Source organism: Prinia subflava, chromosome 29, assembly GCF_021018805.1.
Source record: "Prinia subflava isolate CZ2003 ecotype Zambia chromosome 29, Cam_Psub_1.2, whole genome shotgun sequence".
NCBI lineage: Eukaryota > Metazoa > Chordata > Aves > Passeriformes > Cisticolidae > Prinia > Prinia subflava.
The window spans coordinates 1,614,124-1,632,760 of record NC_086275.1 but is presented as its reverse complement, the minus strand read 5'-3'; the positions used below and the strand labels follow the sequence as shown (position 1 = coordinate 1,632,760).

The 18,637-nt window shown below is 53.9% G+C and overlaps 1 protein-coding gene across 2 annotated transcripts in view; it reads right to left on the bottom strand.

Moving 5' to 3' along the window:
• UNC5D (unc-5 netrin receptor D) overlaps window positions 1–18,637 on the bottom strand; it is an 82,345-nt gene that overhangs the window by 33,599 nt on the left and 30,109 nt on the right. For both annotated transcript variants that reach the window (XM_063420030.1, XM_063420031.1), the window contains exons 3-4: window positions 13,813–13,956; window positions 10,262–10,365 (exon numbers count right to left, since the gene is read on the bottom strand). In XM_063420030.1, coding sequence (XP_063276100.1) covers window positions 10,262–10,365; window positions 13,813–13,956 — 248 coding nt within the window. The remainder of the gene's footprint in view (window positions 1–10,261; window positions 10,366–13,812; window positions 13,957–18,637) is intronic.

The window sequence follows — 18,637 nt, the reverse complement described above, 5'->3', positions numbered from 1 at the left end:
CTCATAATCTGCAACCAGACTTGAAACCTGCTATAAAATGCTGTGGGTTTGTGTTTTCCTCTGGAATTCAGAACTGACCCCCTGGCTCCAAGGAGGGCTGATCACACCAGGGCCTGCAGCTCGGGCAGGCAGGGATTACCTCAGCCCAATTAGCATCATCATAAACTCGTCCCAATTACAGAAAGCAATTATCACAGACCAGCTTACGGCATTATCAGAGTAAAATCAGCTCAACGCCCCAGAGCCTGGGCAGATTATGGGAGTTAGAGAACTCTTCTCCCTGAAAAACAAAGCTTATCCCATCCACTGAGAGTTCCTCACCAGTTTCTCTGATGGACACTCAAACATCTCAAGACCTAGGACAGATTTTTTGGCCCTTTTTGGTGACCTTGTTTGAGATTCCAGCCAGATTCAACACCTGAGGCAGCTCCCAGTCCTCGTGGGGACAATAATGTCGATGTTTTTCTCTCTCTCTCAGGTGGAAAAGCAGCAAAAACCTCCTCCCCTTCTTCTAACATGGAACTCCTGCTCCTAAAAATTCAAGCTGGGGGAATCCTCCTCACTGTTCCAGCTGGAATGAGGATGAGGATGGGCAGGGCAGGTGCCCCCTTTCCTTTCTCACATTTTATCTTCCTTCCCACCCTGAGACTCGAACCAGGAGGAGAAACCTCCACCAGCACGGACCTCTGGGGGGGTTTAACACAAACCCAAGGGCTGCACACACTCCTCCCTGCCTTTATTATCGTTATTTTATCAACACCATCACAAGCCATTAATCCTGAGCAGGAGCTCCTCACAGCACCCAGGTCAGCTGTACCTGCTGCATTTTTTTTTTAAATTAATCCACTGAGAGAACTCTGTTCTTGAATCATTTAATCACAGCACTGTCACACCGGGCTGGTAAGCATATTTTCCCTTCATTAGATTGAATATATAATCTCATTACAGCAATGTGACACGCTGACTAACCCATAAATCAGCCCGGGCCGTGCTGGAGGCTGCAGCAGGCTCTGCCCCGGGGATGCTCTGGTGGTGGCCAGAGGGATCAGCAGAGCCCTCCAGCACTGCCCGGCCCTTTCCTGTGCTGTTGTTTCCCCTGCAGGGCAGGCAGGGAGGGTTTGCTGCACAAAGGGGAGAAATCCTCATTTGTGGCCACCGCAGGGCACAGCGGCCCCTCTGAGCTCTGCTCCCGCCAAATCCCAGCCAGACATTCCCACTGCTGGGAGATCCAGCATGGGAGGGGTGAGTCTAAATTAAATCACAATTAAAATGGGATTTGGAGTTGGTAGGAAGGGAGAGGTGACAGCCTGGACGTGTGCATCAATTTATAGTGGTAGAGGTGGGCAAGGAGCTGACTCAGCCGGGCTATTTCGGATCCCTGGGATGAGGAGCCACTCCTAAAAATGCCACTGCTAATGGTACCTTGTCTGCCTGCTGAAGGCACCATCACATCCCAAAGAAGTTTATCTTTATTCCTATTTTTGGAGCATCTGCCATTAACTGCAGCACTGGTTTTTATCTCCATGCACTAATGATGAACAAATCAGCATTAATAACCCATTAATTACCCATTAATGACCCCGAGGTCAGCAGGGGTGGGGGTGTCCCAGAGCACGCCGTGGTGAGCAGGGACAAACCCTCCTGCAGCTCCAGCCTGTCCCTGCAGAGCTCTGCAGGGCAGTTGTGCAGGAGACTTTTAGCTTCTGTTTTGCTAAAATTTACCTCGAATTGGAGGATCCAGAGGAATCCAGGGTCTCCTCTGAAGCTGGTTCTCAGTGCTTGGGCAGTGATCAGAGAGTGCTGGCCCGGGAAAGGCCTCTGCAGATAAGGCTGGTGGTGTTTGCAGGGCTCTGCTGACGCCGTGTCCCGATAGCAGGATCACTTTTATTTAGGAAATGCTTGGAGATAAGGAGATCATCACTGGAAGCTTTCAGTGACTGAACCCAAGGCCTCCCCAGGCTGTGGTTTCACCGTTCTCTGCCGTTCTGGGGGATCATCAGTGCCTGGTGAAGTTCCTCCAGATGGGGGAAATTCAAGAATGTAACTGAGATCTTTGACCTGGGTTGGGAGGGACCCGAGACATCACTAACACCCTCTAGATTCATTTCAGAATCATCTCTCTGTGCACACTGGAAACAGAATTTAACCCCAGCAGAAATGCAATTGTTGGCTAAGGGATGTGTGACACTGGTGTCACTGAGAGCTGAACGCAACAGGCAGCAGATTCACGGCGCCCTGCGCTCTCTCTGAACGCTGTTTACAATTAAAGGAGGTGTTGATCTCCGTGCCCAGGGGCAGAACTCCCGAGCCACTGAAGCATTTCAGTGTCACCACCGGAGGGGCTCCAGCTGCTTCAGTCCCCACCTCCCTCCCTGGGAGCTTCCCGAGCCCCTGCAGGACTCAGAGAATCATCCCCGTGATTACAAACACAATGATAAACTCTCACAACTTCTCCTTTCATGTTCAAGCATTCAAAATTAAAAACATTCCTGACAACAGGGCCAGGGAAAACAGACAGCTCCGCAAAGCAGCACATCAAACCAGCGAGGCCCCAGAGCACATGTCTGTATAAAAAGGAATTATCTATTCAGGGGAACTACAAAGTTATCTCTCTTCTTTTTTCTTTTCAGTTTAGCAATCTAATTCAGAAGTGCTTTGCTCCAGCATTTCTATTTCATGACCTCGCTACCTCCTGGCTGTATTGATTTATTCACAACCAGCCAAAGCTCAGAAGGAAAACAAACATTTTTCCTGCTGGAAGAAAAGCCCAGCACAGCCCCGGTGTGCAAGGAAGGGGAGATTGCCCGGGCTGGGGAGCCCCCGGGGGCTGCAAAATGGACAAAATCAGTAGGAGAGGCAGCAGGAGATGCTGCTGAGGGGTGGGAGCAGGGCTGGAAGTGTCCCCGGTTGGGGTGACAGGGACAGAGGGGACAAGGGGGGTGACAGATTTAACCCATTCCAGGCAGGGGAGGGCAGGGAAGAGCCCCGAGTGCCCAGCAGGGCAAAGGCAGGGGAAGGGCTGGAGCAGCCCCGGGCTGGAGGAGCAGCTCTGCCCTCAGCCCCCGGAGCTCCCGGCAGCCCAAATCCCCCCGGGGCCAGAAAAAACCACGGAACAGCAGAGAGGGAGGGCAGGTGTGGCTGCAGGTGGGACAGCACAGAAAAGAAACGGAATTTGGAAATGGAACTGGGTTTGTGCTGCCCACAGCAAACACCTCAAACAAAACAGCTTTAACTGAGGCCAACTTTTATAGAATAAAGAGGCTGACACAGCATCGGACCCCACCTTGCTATAAAATGAGTCCAGAGCAGCGTGTCCTGTACGAGCCATGACAGCTCTCACTCCTTGCTGAATGGGAAACCATAAGGATCATAAGGAATTTGCTCTTAAAAGCAGCTAAAAATCGCAATCTAAATACCAGATCAATCCCAAATGAGTCACTGCACACACCCGGGCCGGGTCCTGAGAGTGAAACATCCCCGGTGAGAAATGAGACCCGTTAATTGCACGTTAATTGTTTAAGATCCCCTAAAAGCAAAGCAAACGTTGCTGCTGCAGAGGAGGATGCAGAGCAGAGCACTGAGCAATCCCCCTGCCCTGCGAGTACAGCGGGATCCAGGGCAGGCTGCAGCTCTCAGCCTGCTCTGCTGCATGTTTTACTGCAGCCCCGTTATCTGCCAGCCCATAAATACACAACCCTATGCAGAACAGCCTCTCCCTGCTGCTGCAGCTTTTCAGTTTTATGTGGGTTTCGCCTCGTGTTGATGTGCTCGTGGTGGAATGTGTGCTGCCCAGAAGAGAAATGATTTTACATTTCCATTAAAAGCCCTGGCGGTAAATAAACCCTTGGAACCCAGGCAGATATTCCTGGGAATATCTACAGCACTCCATTAAAATGTCAGAATCTGTGTTAAACATTTGAAAAAGCAGCGCTGGATACAACACATTTAAATCTTAAATATATGCATATATTATGTGATAAAGATATTTTAGAGTATTTCACAAACCTCTGCAGAGCACTCAACAGTAATAGTTCAGTAACAGTAAACTATCAGTAATCGTTTAGCACAACAGCTGCCCTTTTATTGCAAAAGAAACCCAAACCCAAAACAAACCAAAGCAAACAAAAAGAACACGAAACTCGTGAGAACTCCACCACCAGCAGAGCAGACGGGGGTGCAGGGAGAGCTGCGGGTTCCTGCTGATGCTCAAATATCAGCTTTGCTCTGCTGTTTCACTGGAATTGAAATTCTTTCATAAGGAAGGGATTTGGGGTGAATTTTAAGGCTCAGGTCTGCACCTCCATGGGCTTGGCTGCTGCTCCCCCCTCCAGCCCGAGGTTTCCAGGTGGGAATTCCTCCCCCAGCCCCTCCAGAGCCCCTCGGCATCCCCCAGGTGAGGAGAAGCAGGCTAAAACTTGGGGTTGGCTCGATTCATTTGGAAGCCTGATGTTTGTAAAGATTAATCTCCAATATCAGGGCTGTGTGGCAGGGACAGGGCAGAGGAGCCCCGGGGCACCCTCGGCCCCACAGCTGCAGGTTTGTGATGTCCCAGCTCCACACCAGGGCCCCAGGAGGTGACAAACAGCTCCAGTCCGGGGAGTGGCATCTCCCTGTCCATTTAAAACCCGATTTTCAAGCCCACTGAAGGAAACAGAACAAGCCCTGAGGCCCCTTTGTCCCCGGGGAGGAGCAGCAGTGCCTCCCCCAGCACACCTGCCTGAGGGATCACCAGCCACCAAAACACCTTTCCTTTCTGCTGCTGTACCCGACAGAATGAATATTTTACACTCTGAGGCACTAACAAGGCCAAGCACACAGCCCAGAGATTATCCCCGACTTCATTAAATGGGTGTTGACCGAGGATTTTCCAGGTTGCAGCTCTGACAGCAGCCCCAGGGCTGGGGGAGGAATCAGCAGCGAGCAGGGTGGAATTCTGGAATTCACTGTGTGAATTCACTGCTGCAGAGATGCTGTCACCCCCAGCCCTCCTGGGCTGCTCAGGGTGACACAACAGAGCTGGCACTGCCCTCAGAGCTGTCCCTCCCTCAGAGCTGTCCCTGTCCCCAGAGCTGTCCCTGTCCCCAGAGCTGTCCCTGTCCCCAGAGCTGTCCCTGCTCTCAGAGCTGTCCCTCCCTCAGAGCTGTCCCTCCCTCAGAGCTGTCCCTGTCCCCAGAGCTGTCCCTGCTCTCTCAATCCCCTCTGGCAGGGCTGGTTTCCAGTCCCATTTCTCCCTCACTGTCCCATCCCTTGGCCTCTCTCAGTCCGTGTATTTTATCTCACAGTTTGCTCACAGATGCACAAGACCCTGTGAGCATCTGTCAGGCTTTGGGAATTCTCCCCAAATCCATTTCCCACACCTGAGGGCCCGGCCTGGCCCTCAGGAGCAGCCAAAGGACAGAATTCCTGCACACAATTCCCAAAAATCTCCCTGGGGAGGGAGCCTGGAGCTGCCCAGGCCAAGAAGGGCTCTGGTGCCACCCAGCCCTGCCAGCAGAGACTCTCCAGGGCTGAATCAACGTTTGCCTCAGCGGGGGATTTTCAGCTGCTCTGTTTAAATGCTGAATTTTCTTTTTCATTTCGATGCTTAACTCATAAAAACGGAATTTATTTGGGTTGGGTGCCGATGCCTGCAAGCACAGCTGCTCACCAGCTCTCTCTGCTTGCTATGAAAATGCATGAGAAGAGGATTTAAAAGCCTTTTCCAGCCTGCCCAGCACTGGGATTTGGGGTTTCTCCCTCTCTTGCTGCTCTGCTGATGCATCCAGGTGTCCCAGAGCCCAGCACCCCGCAAAGCAGAGCTGTGCAAAAAAAAACCAAACCCATTCCCTGCTTTGTAGAGAACTCTGGAGATGGGAAACCTGCTGCAGGGAGAATAATAAATCCAGGGTGGGTTATAGGGGCTGGAATACATCCAGGGTGGGTTGTAGGGACAGAAATACACCCAGGGTGGGTTATAGGGGCAGAAATACACCCAGGGTGGGTTATAGGGACAGAAATAAACCCAGGGTGGGTTATAGGGACAGGAATAAACCCAGGGTGGGTTATAGGGACAGGAATACACCCAGGGTGGGTTATAGGGGCAGAAATACACCCAGGGTGGGTTATAGGGACAGGAATACACCCAGGGTGGGTTATAGGGGCAGAAATACACCCAGGGTGGGTTATAGGGGCAGAAATAAACCCAGGGTGGGTTATAGGGGCAGGAATACACCCAGGGTGGGTTATAGGGACAGAAATACACCCAGGGTGGGTTATAGGGGCAGGAATACACCCAGGGTGGGTTATAGGGACAGGAATACACCCAGGGTGGGTTATAGGGGCAGAAGTACACCCAGGGTGGATTATAGGGACAGAAATACACCCAGGGTGGATTATAGGGACAGAAATACACCCAGGGTGGGTTATAGGGACAGAAATACACCCAGGGTGGATTATAGGGACAGAAATACACCCAGGGTGGGTTATAGGGGCAGGAATACACCCAGGGTGGGTTATAGGGACAGAAATACACCCAGGGTGGGTTATAGGGACAGAAATACACCCAGGGTGGATTATAGGGGCAGGAATACACCCAGGGTGGGTTATAGGGACAGGAATACACCCAGGGTGGGTTATAGGGACAGGAATACACCCAGGGTGGGTTATAGGGACAGGAATACACCCAGGGTGGGCTGCAGGGGGACTCGGGGCAGCTGAGCTGGACCTGCCCAGGGGCAGCAGCGGTGTCAGGGGCAGAGCCGGGTGCTCAGGCTGTGCTGCCCGGGGTGATCACTCAGAGGGAGGCGCCTGTCCCTGGCTCCAGAGCACTTTCAGCATTCCCTGAGGTTACCCAGACTGTCTGAAGGGGTGGAACAAGAGGTGAGACCTCAGCCACTGCCTCCTCCCCACTGCAGGAGGGTTTGGTGCCCCCAAACCCAGGCTCACCCGGAGCTCCCGGCACCAGAACTGGAATTTCTCTGTTTGTAATCCCGGGATTTTGCTCTCACTGAGTGTCACTCAGCTTAAAGACCATTTACCACCAAAATGTGTGAGCAGGGCAGCCCCAGAGCCACCCGAGCTTCCACTGCTGGGAAATTCATTTACACAAACTGGCTTTGAACATTTTCACTTCAGCCATGCTCAAACTGTGGATCCAGCCCTTTAATCCATTTTCCCCTGACTGGTTCTGTGCTCGTGTGCAGAGATGAACATGTGTAAAAGCAAACTTAATCTGGGTGTTCCCACTGCTGCTCTCTCCTTCTGGAGCAGATGGCGGGAACAGACCCTGCTCCCAACAAAACTCCACTGGCAGGAATTCTGCCCAGAGCCCCTCCCAGGGCGGGGCCCATCCTGCCTGGGATCCCTGCGCCATCCCCACAGGTAAATAACGAAATAATGGCATTAGCACAGAGACAAGTTCCTAATCCAGGTAAATTCCTGTTCCTGCACAAAGGCACGGCCTGGGTGACCCCGAGGGCGACATCAGCACCCCTGGGAGAGGATGGGACAGTTCCTAAAAGGCACCAGGAGCCACTCCGGGGCTCTGGCCAAGGCTCCAGGTGAGAGGATCTGAGCAGAGGCCAGAAATGTGGAGAGGAGCAGTGGGAAGGAAAGGTTCTCCCTGCTGGGGATAATCCGAGGTGATTCCAAGGAAACTGTGCCAGCCACCACTGGAAAATCTCCCTGCCTCGCCCACCTACAGGGCTGCTGACAGGAATTTCCACTTCGGGCTGTGGGGGAGGTCAAGAACATTTCATACTTCTGGCTTCAGGATTAAGAGAGTTTCAGCACCTCCAGGGTCCAGAAAAAAAACAATTCCAGGGACGATTCCCATCCCTGATGTGGGGCTGGTTCCCATAACGAACCGGGCTGAACCCGGGTTTCACTGCAGGTGTGGAGAGTCTGAACTGCAGGGGATGCTCAGAGCCTGCCCCGGGCCCCCTCCCCAGGGCTGGCCAAGCGCAGGGAATGGGGCAGGATCCAGGAAACAGCGTTCCCGAGGCTCTGAAATTGGAATAAGCAAACCCTGACTGTTCCCGAGGCTCTGAAATTGGAATAACCAAACTCCAACAGCGTTCCTGAAGCTCTGCACTGGGAATAACCAAACCCTAACTGTTCCTGAAGCTCTGCACTGGGAATAACAAAACTCCAACAGCATCCCTGGAGCTCTGCACTGGGAATATCCAAACCCTGACTGTTCCTGAAGTTCTGCAATTGGAATATCCAAGCCCTGACTGTTCCCGAGGCTCTGCAATTGGAATATCCAAATTAACAGCATTCCTGAGGCTCTGCACTTGGAATATCCAAACCCCAACAGCATTCCTGAAGTTCTGCAATTGGAATATCCAAACCCTGACTGTTCCCGAGGCTCTGCAATTGGAATATCCACATTAACAGCGTTCCCGAGGCTCTGCACTTGGAATATCCACATTAACAGCATTCCCGAGGCTCTGCAAATGGAATATCCACATTAACAGCGTTCCCGAGGCTCTGCGCTGGGAATACCCAAACCCTCCCCAGGGGAGGGGCTCTGGCTCGGGCTGGAGCCTCTTCCCCCGCGTTTCCCTTCTCTTTGGGTTGAACAGACACCGCCAATGCCGCGATCAGCGCCCACTCTGCATCTCAGAAAACACCAGGCGAGCTCCTTTGTCCCAAGTTATTTCCAGCCTTATGTTTCCACCCAGGGCTGCATCCAAACTCTAATGAAATCAATTCTTGGATCAGAACCGGGGATTCGCTGCCAGCACCGGGGTTTGAAACCCTCAGCGCTGCTCAGCACCCACGAACAATGGCTGAGGGAGCCTCTGTGGCTCAGTGATTCCCCAGGCGTGCGTTAATCGGGGCAGCCTGTCCTTACCTTGGAAATAAAGCTGAGTTTATCCCCCCAGCCCAGAGCCAGGCTGCTGGAACAGATTTAACCCACTTTCCCAAGACACTGAATTATTTCCAGCAGACTCTTTACCTCGATGAGCCCAGAATTAGCTCGAGCCTTTATGGGACGTTTTATTGGCCAAAGCAAATCTGACCTGGTGAGATTTACCAGCTTTATTAGCGGCAATAACAATTTTACTGTCAACAGCAGTAAATCAGGGTTCGTTGGGAACTCCACCACTTTTATCTGGAGCGAGCAATTAAAATGTCAGGTTTTCATTGGACATAATTCCTGCCTTCCACAGAAGACAGACTCCCTGCTTAAGTGGGGAATTTAAAGCTGCCAGTTCAAAGAAATCCCAAATTCTCGGTAAAATTCAGACATGGGATGTTTGGGGAGCCACCCCTTTGTTTTGTCTCCAAACCAGAGCCGTTCTCCAGAGCACACACTCAGCAATCCTGGCCATTCTCTGCAATGCAACATCCATTTTCCTGGTGATGGTGAGAATACCCCAGAGCTGAGCAGAAATGGCACTGACAGAGGGAAGCACACCAGAAACCTGGACACAAATCCACTCACTGAGCCCATCTCTGCCTCATTTTCCTCTCCTTTAGCACTTCTGCCTGGCTGATGGTGCCTCTGCATTTCTCCTCTTTATTTCCAGGGACATCTGCTCCAATCCCTTCTCATTAACTAAAAGCACACATTTCTCTGGAGTTTATTTTCCTTTTCTTCCTTCAGTTATTGCCAACCCCAGCCACGCTGGGGATAAGGGGCAAAACCAACTCTGAGGGATCCAACTGCTCTCGTTTCCCAGAAGGTGCTGGAGAGAACTGCAGGGTGCAATTAAAAAATCAACCTTTCCTTGGGTTTTAAAGCCCCTGCAGCGGATTTTTAAACACGACCCACTTTGAACCTCTCCCTCCAAGAGCAGCCTGGTTATTGCCATTTTAAAGCATCCCCGTTGTTTTCCCGTTAAGATCCAGCTCTCATCACAAAAAGCCTGTTTAAAGCTAAGCCAAGCCCCACCAAATTATTACTTGCAGCAGATTTTCTCTCCCCAGCAACCATTTATCATAATATTTTTAGGTTTGCCTTTTACTTTGTCTTGTTTTTCGAGGAGAAAAGTAATTCATGGGAAAATGTGCAACAATCTGCTTTCAGTTTGGAAGCACAGGACCTGAAAATTGTCTGAAAACCAGGATTTCTCAGCAAACAGACCAGAATTTGGATTAAAAACCACACTTTTGTAAACCCAGCGAATCAAAAAATGACACTTGAAGCATTCTAGGGGAGAAGAGCACTGGGACAGGAGGTCCAGCACCAGGCAGGAGCTGAGCCCTTTGCTTCCCCATCCTTCCCCCAATCCCAAAGGTTCTCCTGTGCCCCTCTGCCCACCCCAAAGCTCACCTCGGCCGCAGGGACGCCCTCGGGGGGCCGGCAGTGCAGCACAATCATCCCCTCGATGGGAACCTCCTTGCCCTGGGGGTCCTGCTCGAAGTTCTTCCGGAGATCTGCAGGGTTGGACAAGAATCCATCACCACCGGCATTCCCTGATTCCAGGATCCATCACCACTGGCATTCCCTGATTCCAGGATCCATCACCACTGGCATTCCCGGGATGCCAGGATCCATCACCACTGGCATTCCCTGATTCCAGGATCCATCACCACTGGCATTCCCTGGATTCCAGGACCCATCACCACTGGCATTCCCTGATTCCAGGATCCATCACCACTGGCATTCCCGGGATGCCAGGACCCATCACCACCGGCATTCCCTGATTCCAGGACCCATCACCACCGGCATTCCCTGATTCCAGGATCCATCACCACTGGCATTCCCTGATTCCAGAGCTCCAGGGGTGCAGGGTGAGTGACCCTGGCGCTGTCCCATGACCCTGGCACAGCCCAGAGCTCCAGGACACCCCAGATCCGTCACCTCCAGCCGTGTCCCCTCTCCTTCGCCCTCCAACCCCTCCCGTGTGTGACAGGGGCAGTGCCAGCACCCCCAGCCCCGGTGCCAGCCGTGCCCCCATCCCCAGGGCTCCCCACAGCTGGATGCTCCGTGGGGAACAGCTGGATCCCAGGGCTGGGGGGATCCCAGAGGCTGGAGCTGAGCTGGGACCCCGCGAGTGCAGCCCGGCTGGGCCGTGCCCTGCTCAGGGCAGGCTGTGACAGCCCAGCCTGCAGGGCCCACCCCGAGAGCTGCAGGGAGAGGGGAGAGGAGAATTCCAGAATCCCAGAATGAACCAGCTTGGAAAATACCTTGGAGACCATCGGGTCTGACCTGTGACCTGGACAAACTGCAGACACTGCTGGTAACTGAGACTGAGGAATGTCTGCAGCACCTCCGGGTGTGTGGGCAGAGCAGAACAGACCCCAAGAGAGCCTGGATCCAGCCGGGATCACCGGAGCCAGCTGGGATCACCGGACCCAGCCGGGATCACCGGAGCCAGCAGGGATCACCGGACCCAGCCACGCCCAGGCACACCTGGAGCGTCCTCCTGTGCCCTCCTGCAGGAGGATATTCCAGAGGGAACAGAGCAAACCCTCCTGGCTGTGCCTCCTGCAGGAGGATATTCCAGAGGGAACAGAGCAAACCCTCCTGGCTGTGCCTCCTGCAGGAGGATGTTCCAGAGGGGGCAGAGCAAACCCTCAGGCTGTGCCTCCTGCAGGAGGATATTCCAGATTTTCCTGCTGTGGGGGCAGAGCAAACCCTCGGGCTGTGCCTCCTGCAGGATGATGTTCCCCCAGCAGCCCTCGCTGTGCTCCCCTGTCCCCGGCTCCACGGCGGGGATTTACTGCCTTCATTCCCTGCCTTGCTCCCAGCTGATGAAACGGAGCCCTGGCACTGCGTTTTCCAGGATGCACTGAGACTCGTCTGGCTGCAGAGAGATGCTCACGGTGCCTGCACGCTCCTGTCCATGATTCTCTGGTAATGCTGATTTCACCCCCTCCAGACAAGCAATTTCTTTTCCAGTGCTCTCTTTAAGGAGGCATTCATTAACAGCCAGCCTGCGCTCGTGCCTACAAATGCCTTTATTAAGGTGAAAAATGGAGCAGGATCCCTTTGCTCTGCCTTCCCCACTATCACAAAGAAATACTCACCTGCTTCTTGGGAGAAATATGAAGTGCTGCAACACTGTGGACTTGACTCACAATTCAGAAACTTCAGGGTTTCAGTGCAAAATCAAAAAAAAAAAAAAAAAAAAAAAGGGAGGGGATAAAGCTGCCAGTTCCTCAGTGCTCACCCCAGAGGTGCTGGGAGAATGTTCTGGGGCCTGTCACAGGTTGGACCTGCAGGGTCTCATCCCTGATCCTCCCAGGGTGTCCCCCAGGCCACAGACCCCACCCCAGGATGTTCCTGAGGAGCCCCTTCCCCTCCTGCCCTCGGAATTGCTGCTTTTCCCATGGCTTTGAGCAGGCACAGCCCAGGGAGGGGCAGAGAGGAGCTCACAGAGCCTCCAGGCAGCCCCAGGACACTCCAGGCGGGGCTGCAGAGCCTCTCCAGAGCGCTCTGGGTTAATGGGCTCTGGGGGCACTGGCCCCACAGTGAGGGGTTGAGGAGCCCCAGCACACAGGAGCTCCTCCTGCTCCTGCTCACGCCGAGCCCGGCTCAAATTGCCATTTTGTGGGGCTGGGAAATCACAGCGCAGAGAAAAGTCAATAAAAATTCAATTCAGATAAAGGTCCTTTCAGCTCGGCAGTGCAGGGGAATTATTGGCTCAGTGTTATGACAGTTAATGCAGTGAAATAAAAAATTGAATTTACACGTATTTAGACATTCAGACTGAATCAGCCAACAAAAAAAAATCCGCCATTAATGAAATGAAGGTTTTCTTACATTGTCCTTTTACTTCTGACAAATGTTTGTTTTATCCTGTTAAATGTTTACTCTGGTAAAAGACTCCTTTTTATATTGTCAGGAACTGCTGGAACACTCCCTGGAAAGTCTCCCTTTGCTCCTGCCCTCCTCTCCCAGGGAATTTCCCCCAGCTTTTTGCAGGCTGCACCTCCTTTCCCAGGAGAGGGAGGGGAAGGTCTGAGCTGGGGGTTCAAAGGACAGGGGTTCACCACAGTCTGGGGGAATCCTCCGCTGGCAGGGGCAGTGCCAGGCTCTGTTCTGCCGGGAAAACATCCCAGGACTGATTCCAAGAATGGGATGGGGCTTGGAGCAGCTCCCAGTGACAGTTCTGTGTTTGGGGCTGTGTCTTTGTCTGTGGGGGATTTGGGACATTTCCCCCTTTGCAGCTCCCAGTGACAGTTCTGTGTCTGTGTTTCCTCTCTCTGTCTGTGGGGATTTGGGGCATTTCCCCTTTGCAGTTCCCAGTGACAGTTCTGTGTCTGTGTTTCTGTCCCCTCTGTCTGTGGGAGATTTGGGACATTTCCCCTTTGCAGCTCCAGTGACAGTTCTGTGTCTGTGTTTCCTCTCTCTGTCTGTGGGGATTTGGGGCATTTCCCCTTTTTGCAGTTCCCAGTGACAGTTCTGTGTCTGGGGCTGTGTCTCTGCTGTGGGGGATTTGGGACATTTTCCCTTTGCAGCTCCAGTGACAGTTCTGTGTCTGGGGCTGTGTTTCTGTCCCCTCTGTCTGTGGGGGATTTGGGGACATTTCCCCCTTGCAGCTCCAGCAGGGTCTGTGGGTGCTGGTGAGGACCCCCCAGCACACCAAGGACACGAGCAGTGGCCTCTCACCCCCCACGTCCCCTGAGGTCCCCAGGGTCAGCAGCTCCGTGGTTTGTCCCGTGCCACCCCTGTCCCGCAGCATTCCCGGGGCAGCCCCGGCTCCTTTGGGATGCCTTTGCCCCAGTGAAGGAGGGAAGGGATTTCTCCTCCACTGCTCCCGCGGTTCCTGGACGTGCCTGACCCCATCCCTCGTGCCTGACCCCATCCCTCGTGCCTGACCCCATCCCTCGTTGTTTCACCCCAAACCCCATCCCGGAGGAGCAGGGGGGACTCACAGGCGATGCGCACCGACGCCTTCCTGCTCTTGGAGGTGCCCAGGTGGCTCCAGGCCACGCACTGGCACCAGTAATCCTCGGGGCCATGGAAATCCTCCACCTGCTGCCTGGTGACGTTGATGGAGACCTCGCGCACCTTCAGCCCTGTGGGGAGAGGAACAGCGTCAGCAGGGCCAGCCTGGGGGGACACCTGTCCTGGCACCTGTCCTGGCACCTGTCCTGGCACACCTGTCCTGGCACCTGTCCTGGCACACCGGTCCTGGCACCTGTCCTGGCACACCTGTCCTGGCACACCTGTCCTGGCACCTGTCCTGGCACACCTGTCCTGGCACACCTGTCCTGGCACACCTGTCCTGGCACCTGTCCTGGCACACCTGTCCTGGCACACCTGTCCTGGCACCTGTCCTGGCACACCTGTCCTGGCACACCTGTCCTGGCACCTGTCCTGGCACCTGTCCTGGCACCTGTCCTGGCACCTGTCCTAGCACACCGGTCCTGGCACCTGTCCTGGCACCTGTCCTAGCACACCTGTCCTGGCACACCTGTCCTGGCACACCTGTCCTGGCACACCTGTCCTGGCACCTGTCCTGGCACCTGTCCTGGCACACCGGTCCTGGCACACCTGTCCTGGCACCTGTCCTGGCACACCTATCCTGGCACACCTGTCCTGGCATGCCTGTCCTGGCACACCTGTCCTGGCACACCTGTCCTGGCACCTGTCCTGGCACGCCTATCCTGGCACACCTGTCCTGGCACGCCTGTCCTGGCACACCTGTCCTGGCACACCTATCCTGGCACACCTGTCCTGGCACACCTGTCCTGGCACACCTGTCCTGGCACACCTGTCCTGGCACCTGTCCTGGCACCTGTCCTGGCACCTGTCCTGGCACGCCTGTCCTGGCACGCCTGTCCTGGCACGCCTGTCCTGGCACGCCTGTCCTGGCACCTATCCTGACACCTGTCCTGGCACCAACAGTGCCCCTCGCAGTCAGGGCAAAGCCGTGATTGCCTGCAGGATAATGTCGTGTCACTAATTAAATTCTGTGAGATGAGCAGGGGTAACTCACTGAGTTCCAGGAGTTATCCCCGCCCATCTCTGGTGCCTCCTTCACCCCGGATGTTTGTCTGGAATTCAATCAATACAACAAAAATGGCTTTAAGTGACAGCACGGGGGAGCTGGGCTGAGCTGTGGCCCCTCACACCAGCAGCGTTTCCCCAGCCTGAGCCCCAGGGCCAATTCCAGACCTGCAGAATCCTCCCACACCTTCTGTGCGGCACCCCCGGGATCCTCCCCAGACCTGCAGCCACCTCGGCATGACAGCCTTGGGAGAGGAAATCCAATCCAAACCTGGAGCTGGGAACCATTTGAAAGAGTCAGAAAAACATTAAATGAAAATGGAAAACATTCAGGCCTTGTTCCTCGTCCCCTCCTCCGGCGCAGTCCCCAGGCAGTTATTTCCCCTCCACTGGAAATGCAGGCAAACCCAATCTCACCGTATTTCATGCCTGTGGAGTTTATAAAGCAGCAAGAATTCTAAACCTGAACTCCATAAAAATTGGCTTCCACTTAATCTCAGGCATCATTAACAGCTGGGCAGCCACTCCTCAAAGGCACGGGGAAGTCACTGAGCTCCTCTGGCAGGAGGAGGGACAGGGTTCACTGGGGATGCTCCAAGAGGGGAGGCTCAGACAAGCTTTAAATCCTGTACAAAAATACAGAATATTTGATACTTTTCCAGCAACAGGAAAAGGGGACTTTTACTTCTTTTCATTAAGCCTGGCTTACAATGAAACCCAGAGACAGGGACAGACCCTTGACAGCTCCCCAAGTTGTCTCCAGATTCCCTTCAGCCCCTCAAATATTTATTCCCCCTGCAACAAACAAACACAGGTTTCCTGGCTGCTTTTATTTGCATTTTGTTTTCTCCCGTGTTGATGCCGTTTTTAACAAAACTGTTTACAAAGCCTCCCTTTATTTCCTGACACGGTGACAACAAACCCTGAGGAACAAAGGCTCTGCCAGAGACCCTGCCAGGAAAATGCACCCCCTGAGCGAAGCCATCCCTGCTCTGGCAGCCAGAAATCCTCGGGTTCTGGCAGGAAAACGTTCTGCAGAGAGATCTGTGCGGGTTTGGGGTCAGAGCAGCTGCAGTGAGTTCCCTCAGAGGGGCTGGGGCTGCCCTGGCTGAGGGTCTGGGATCCCAATCCCACCAGGAGCAGCGTCCGGGGGAAAACCCTCCCTGGATTATCCAGAGCTGACACCCCCAGGTCCTGCTGCCTTCACTCCTGAGCTGCTCTGGGCATTTTGGGAAGCACCAGAGAGAGGCAGAGGTGGGGGAGCTGCCCCTGCTCACAACGACAGGATTTTGATACCAAACAAAAAAACAAAAAAGTCATTGCTTGATGATGAATTTTGGAGAAGCTGAAGCCATTTCTTGGCTCCTGAGTGCTGCAAATTTCTGAGCAGGCGTCAGTGAATTCAGGCATTTAAAGCTCCAGATTTATTAAGGTGGAATATTCTCCAGCCCAGCTCTTCCCTTCATTGACACGGTGTTTAATTAATCTATAAATCAGCCCCTATTTAATGTGGCAAACAAAGAGCACACGGCTGGGGGAAGCTGGTGGTTCAGCGTTTTGAGAATGGGCCAGGCAGGAATTCAGGTCCTCCTGAAGATCTCTCCCAGTTCACCCATAGACAAAACAAACGCATCCAAAACCTGCAGAATCTCGGAATTGCTGGGGCTGGCCCGGCCCTCTGGAGAACGCGGGGTCTGTGGGGGAAGTTGTGTTTGTTTATGGGGAAAGTGCAGCTATTTCCATTTGTTTTAGGAACAACGACAGAAAGCAAACCTGTGGGGAGGAGAGGAACATTCTCCATTTCGCAGCCCCGTATTTCACCAGCAAACACATCCAGCTCCCCCCTGCACCTCGGGAAACGCCAGGAAAATCCTTCATGGGGAGCGACACCGGGTGAGAAACCCGAGCAAATCAAACCTGGCACCTCATAAACCTCGGCCACATTTTACCTGCGACTCCAATAACTCCAATAAGCACCGCCAGCCCAGCCCTTTAAATTATTGTGCAAATTAGAACCATCATCTTTTGTTTTACAGTAGAGCCGTGCAGAATATCAAGTGCTGGCTGTGGCACTGAAATGCTAATGGGCTCTGCTGGATGCTGGAGCTGCACAGACCGGGGCTGGCAGCAGATGAATAATTGCTCTCCGTGTACTAAACACAACGGAGCCGCAGAGAACTTCGGCATTTGTCAGCTTTATTTGTTTAAATGAGGAAAAACACTGACAGCAGTTATTGCTGTAATCCTTCCAGTTATCAGGCGAGGAAACTCTGCGAGCCTGGGCTGAGCCCCAACCTGAAACATCCGGGCGGGTTCTGGAGTGTGCAGGAAATGCAGCAGAGGGAATTAATCAGCCCCTAATTACCACACCTTCATCACAGCGGCTTCCACGAGCTGGGCCCTCCCCTGAAGAGGAGAGCACGGAGAGAACAAAGTCCCTGCTCTGCAGTGATTGGGAAGGAAGGGGAAAAGCAGAGGCAGAGCAGCACAGACACGGCAGGGACACTCCAGCACAGCCCTCCAGACATCCCTGGCAGCAGCAAAACCTCCCCTGTGCTGCTGCTGCCCCTCCTCACAGACACCCCTGAGCTTTTTGCTCCTCTCCTGCCAAGCTGCAGCCAGGGCAGGCTGGGCTCTGTGCCCGTCAGGGTGCCAGGGCTCCCCCCTGGGTGCCAGGCTCGCCCCTGGGTGCCGGGGCTCTCCCCTGGGTGCCGGGGCTCACCCCTGGGTGCCGGGGCTCCCCCCTGGGTGCCACTGCAGCCCCTCTGCCTGAGCTCCCTCCTGCCCTCCAGATCTCCCCCAGCCCGGGCTCTGCTGCTGCTCCTCACTCTCTACGTCCTGCCAGGACCCTGACCCCACCCCAGCAGCATGGGGATGGAGAGGGTCAGAGCCCTGCAGTGCAGGGCGGCCCCACAACCCCCTTTAGCCAAAATCCCCGTTTCTGGCACAAACCCCAGGTTTGGCCAGCTGGAGCCCCCAGGGCAGCAGCCCCGGGCTGTGCCCCAGCCCGGACTGCAGCGAGGAGGGCTCAGCACAGAACTGCTGCTCCTGGGGCTGAGGAAGGCTCCAGAACAATCCCTGGATGTGGATTGGGATCATGGAGAGACAATTCCCTCCCGTGCTGCCTCCCTCTGCGTTTCTGTGCCCTGAGGACCATTCTGGACCCTGGGGACACCCGGGCACTGCCCCGCCTGCCCCACGCTGGGTTTGGGCTCCAGACCTTGGGGACACCCCTGACCCTGCAGTTTCTGTGCCCTGGCCCTGCCCACGCTCCCGGAGGAATTTTCTCCAACCCAAACCATTCCATGATCCCAACCCGTGCCTCAAACCCCAACGTTACCGATGCCACTCAAACCCCACCTCGTGTCACCAGCCTGGGTTTGTTCTGTTATTAACCCAAGGCTTAGAAAACATAATCGCAGCACTCACGGAGAGATTTTCTGTAACCATATGGAAGGAAAGCTTTTAGGGACGACATTTCTCCCATATTGATTCAGCAGTGCCTTCAGAAGTAAAGGTTATGCCTATTAAATTATTTCTGAAAAGGTAACTGCAAAAATTAAAATTCATTCAGATTAGCATTTACAAAAAAAACCCCTCTAATACGAAACTTCTTCAGAATGTGTCACTTCAAAAGAATGCCAAGCACTACTTTAGGAGGTGCAACTTCTTTTTAAATGGCATTTTTGCCTCTAAAAAAGGAATTTCTTGTGTTGCTGGAGAAGGTGTTGTACACAGAGCGCTGCT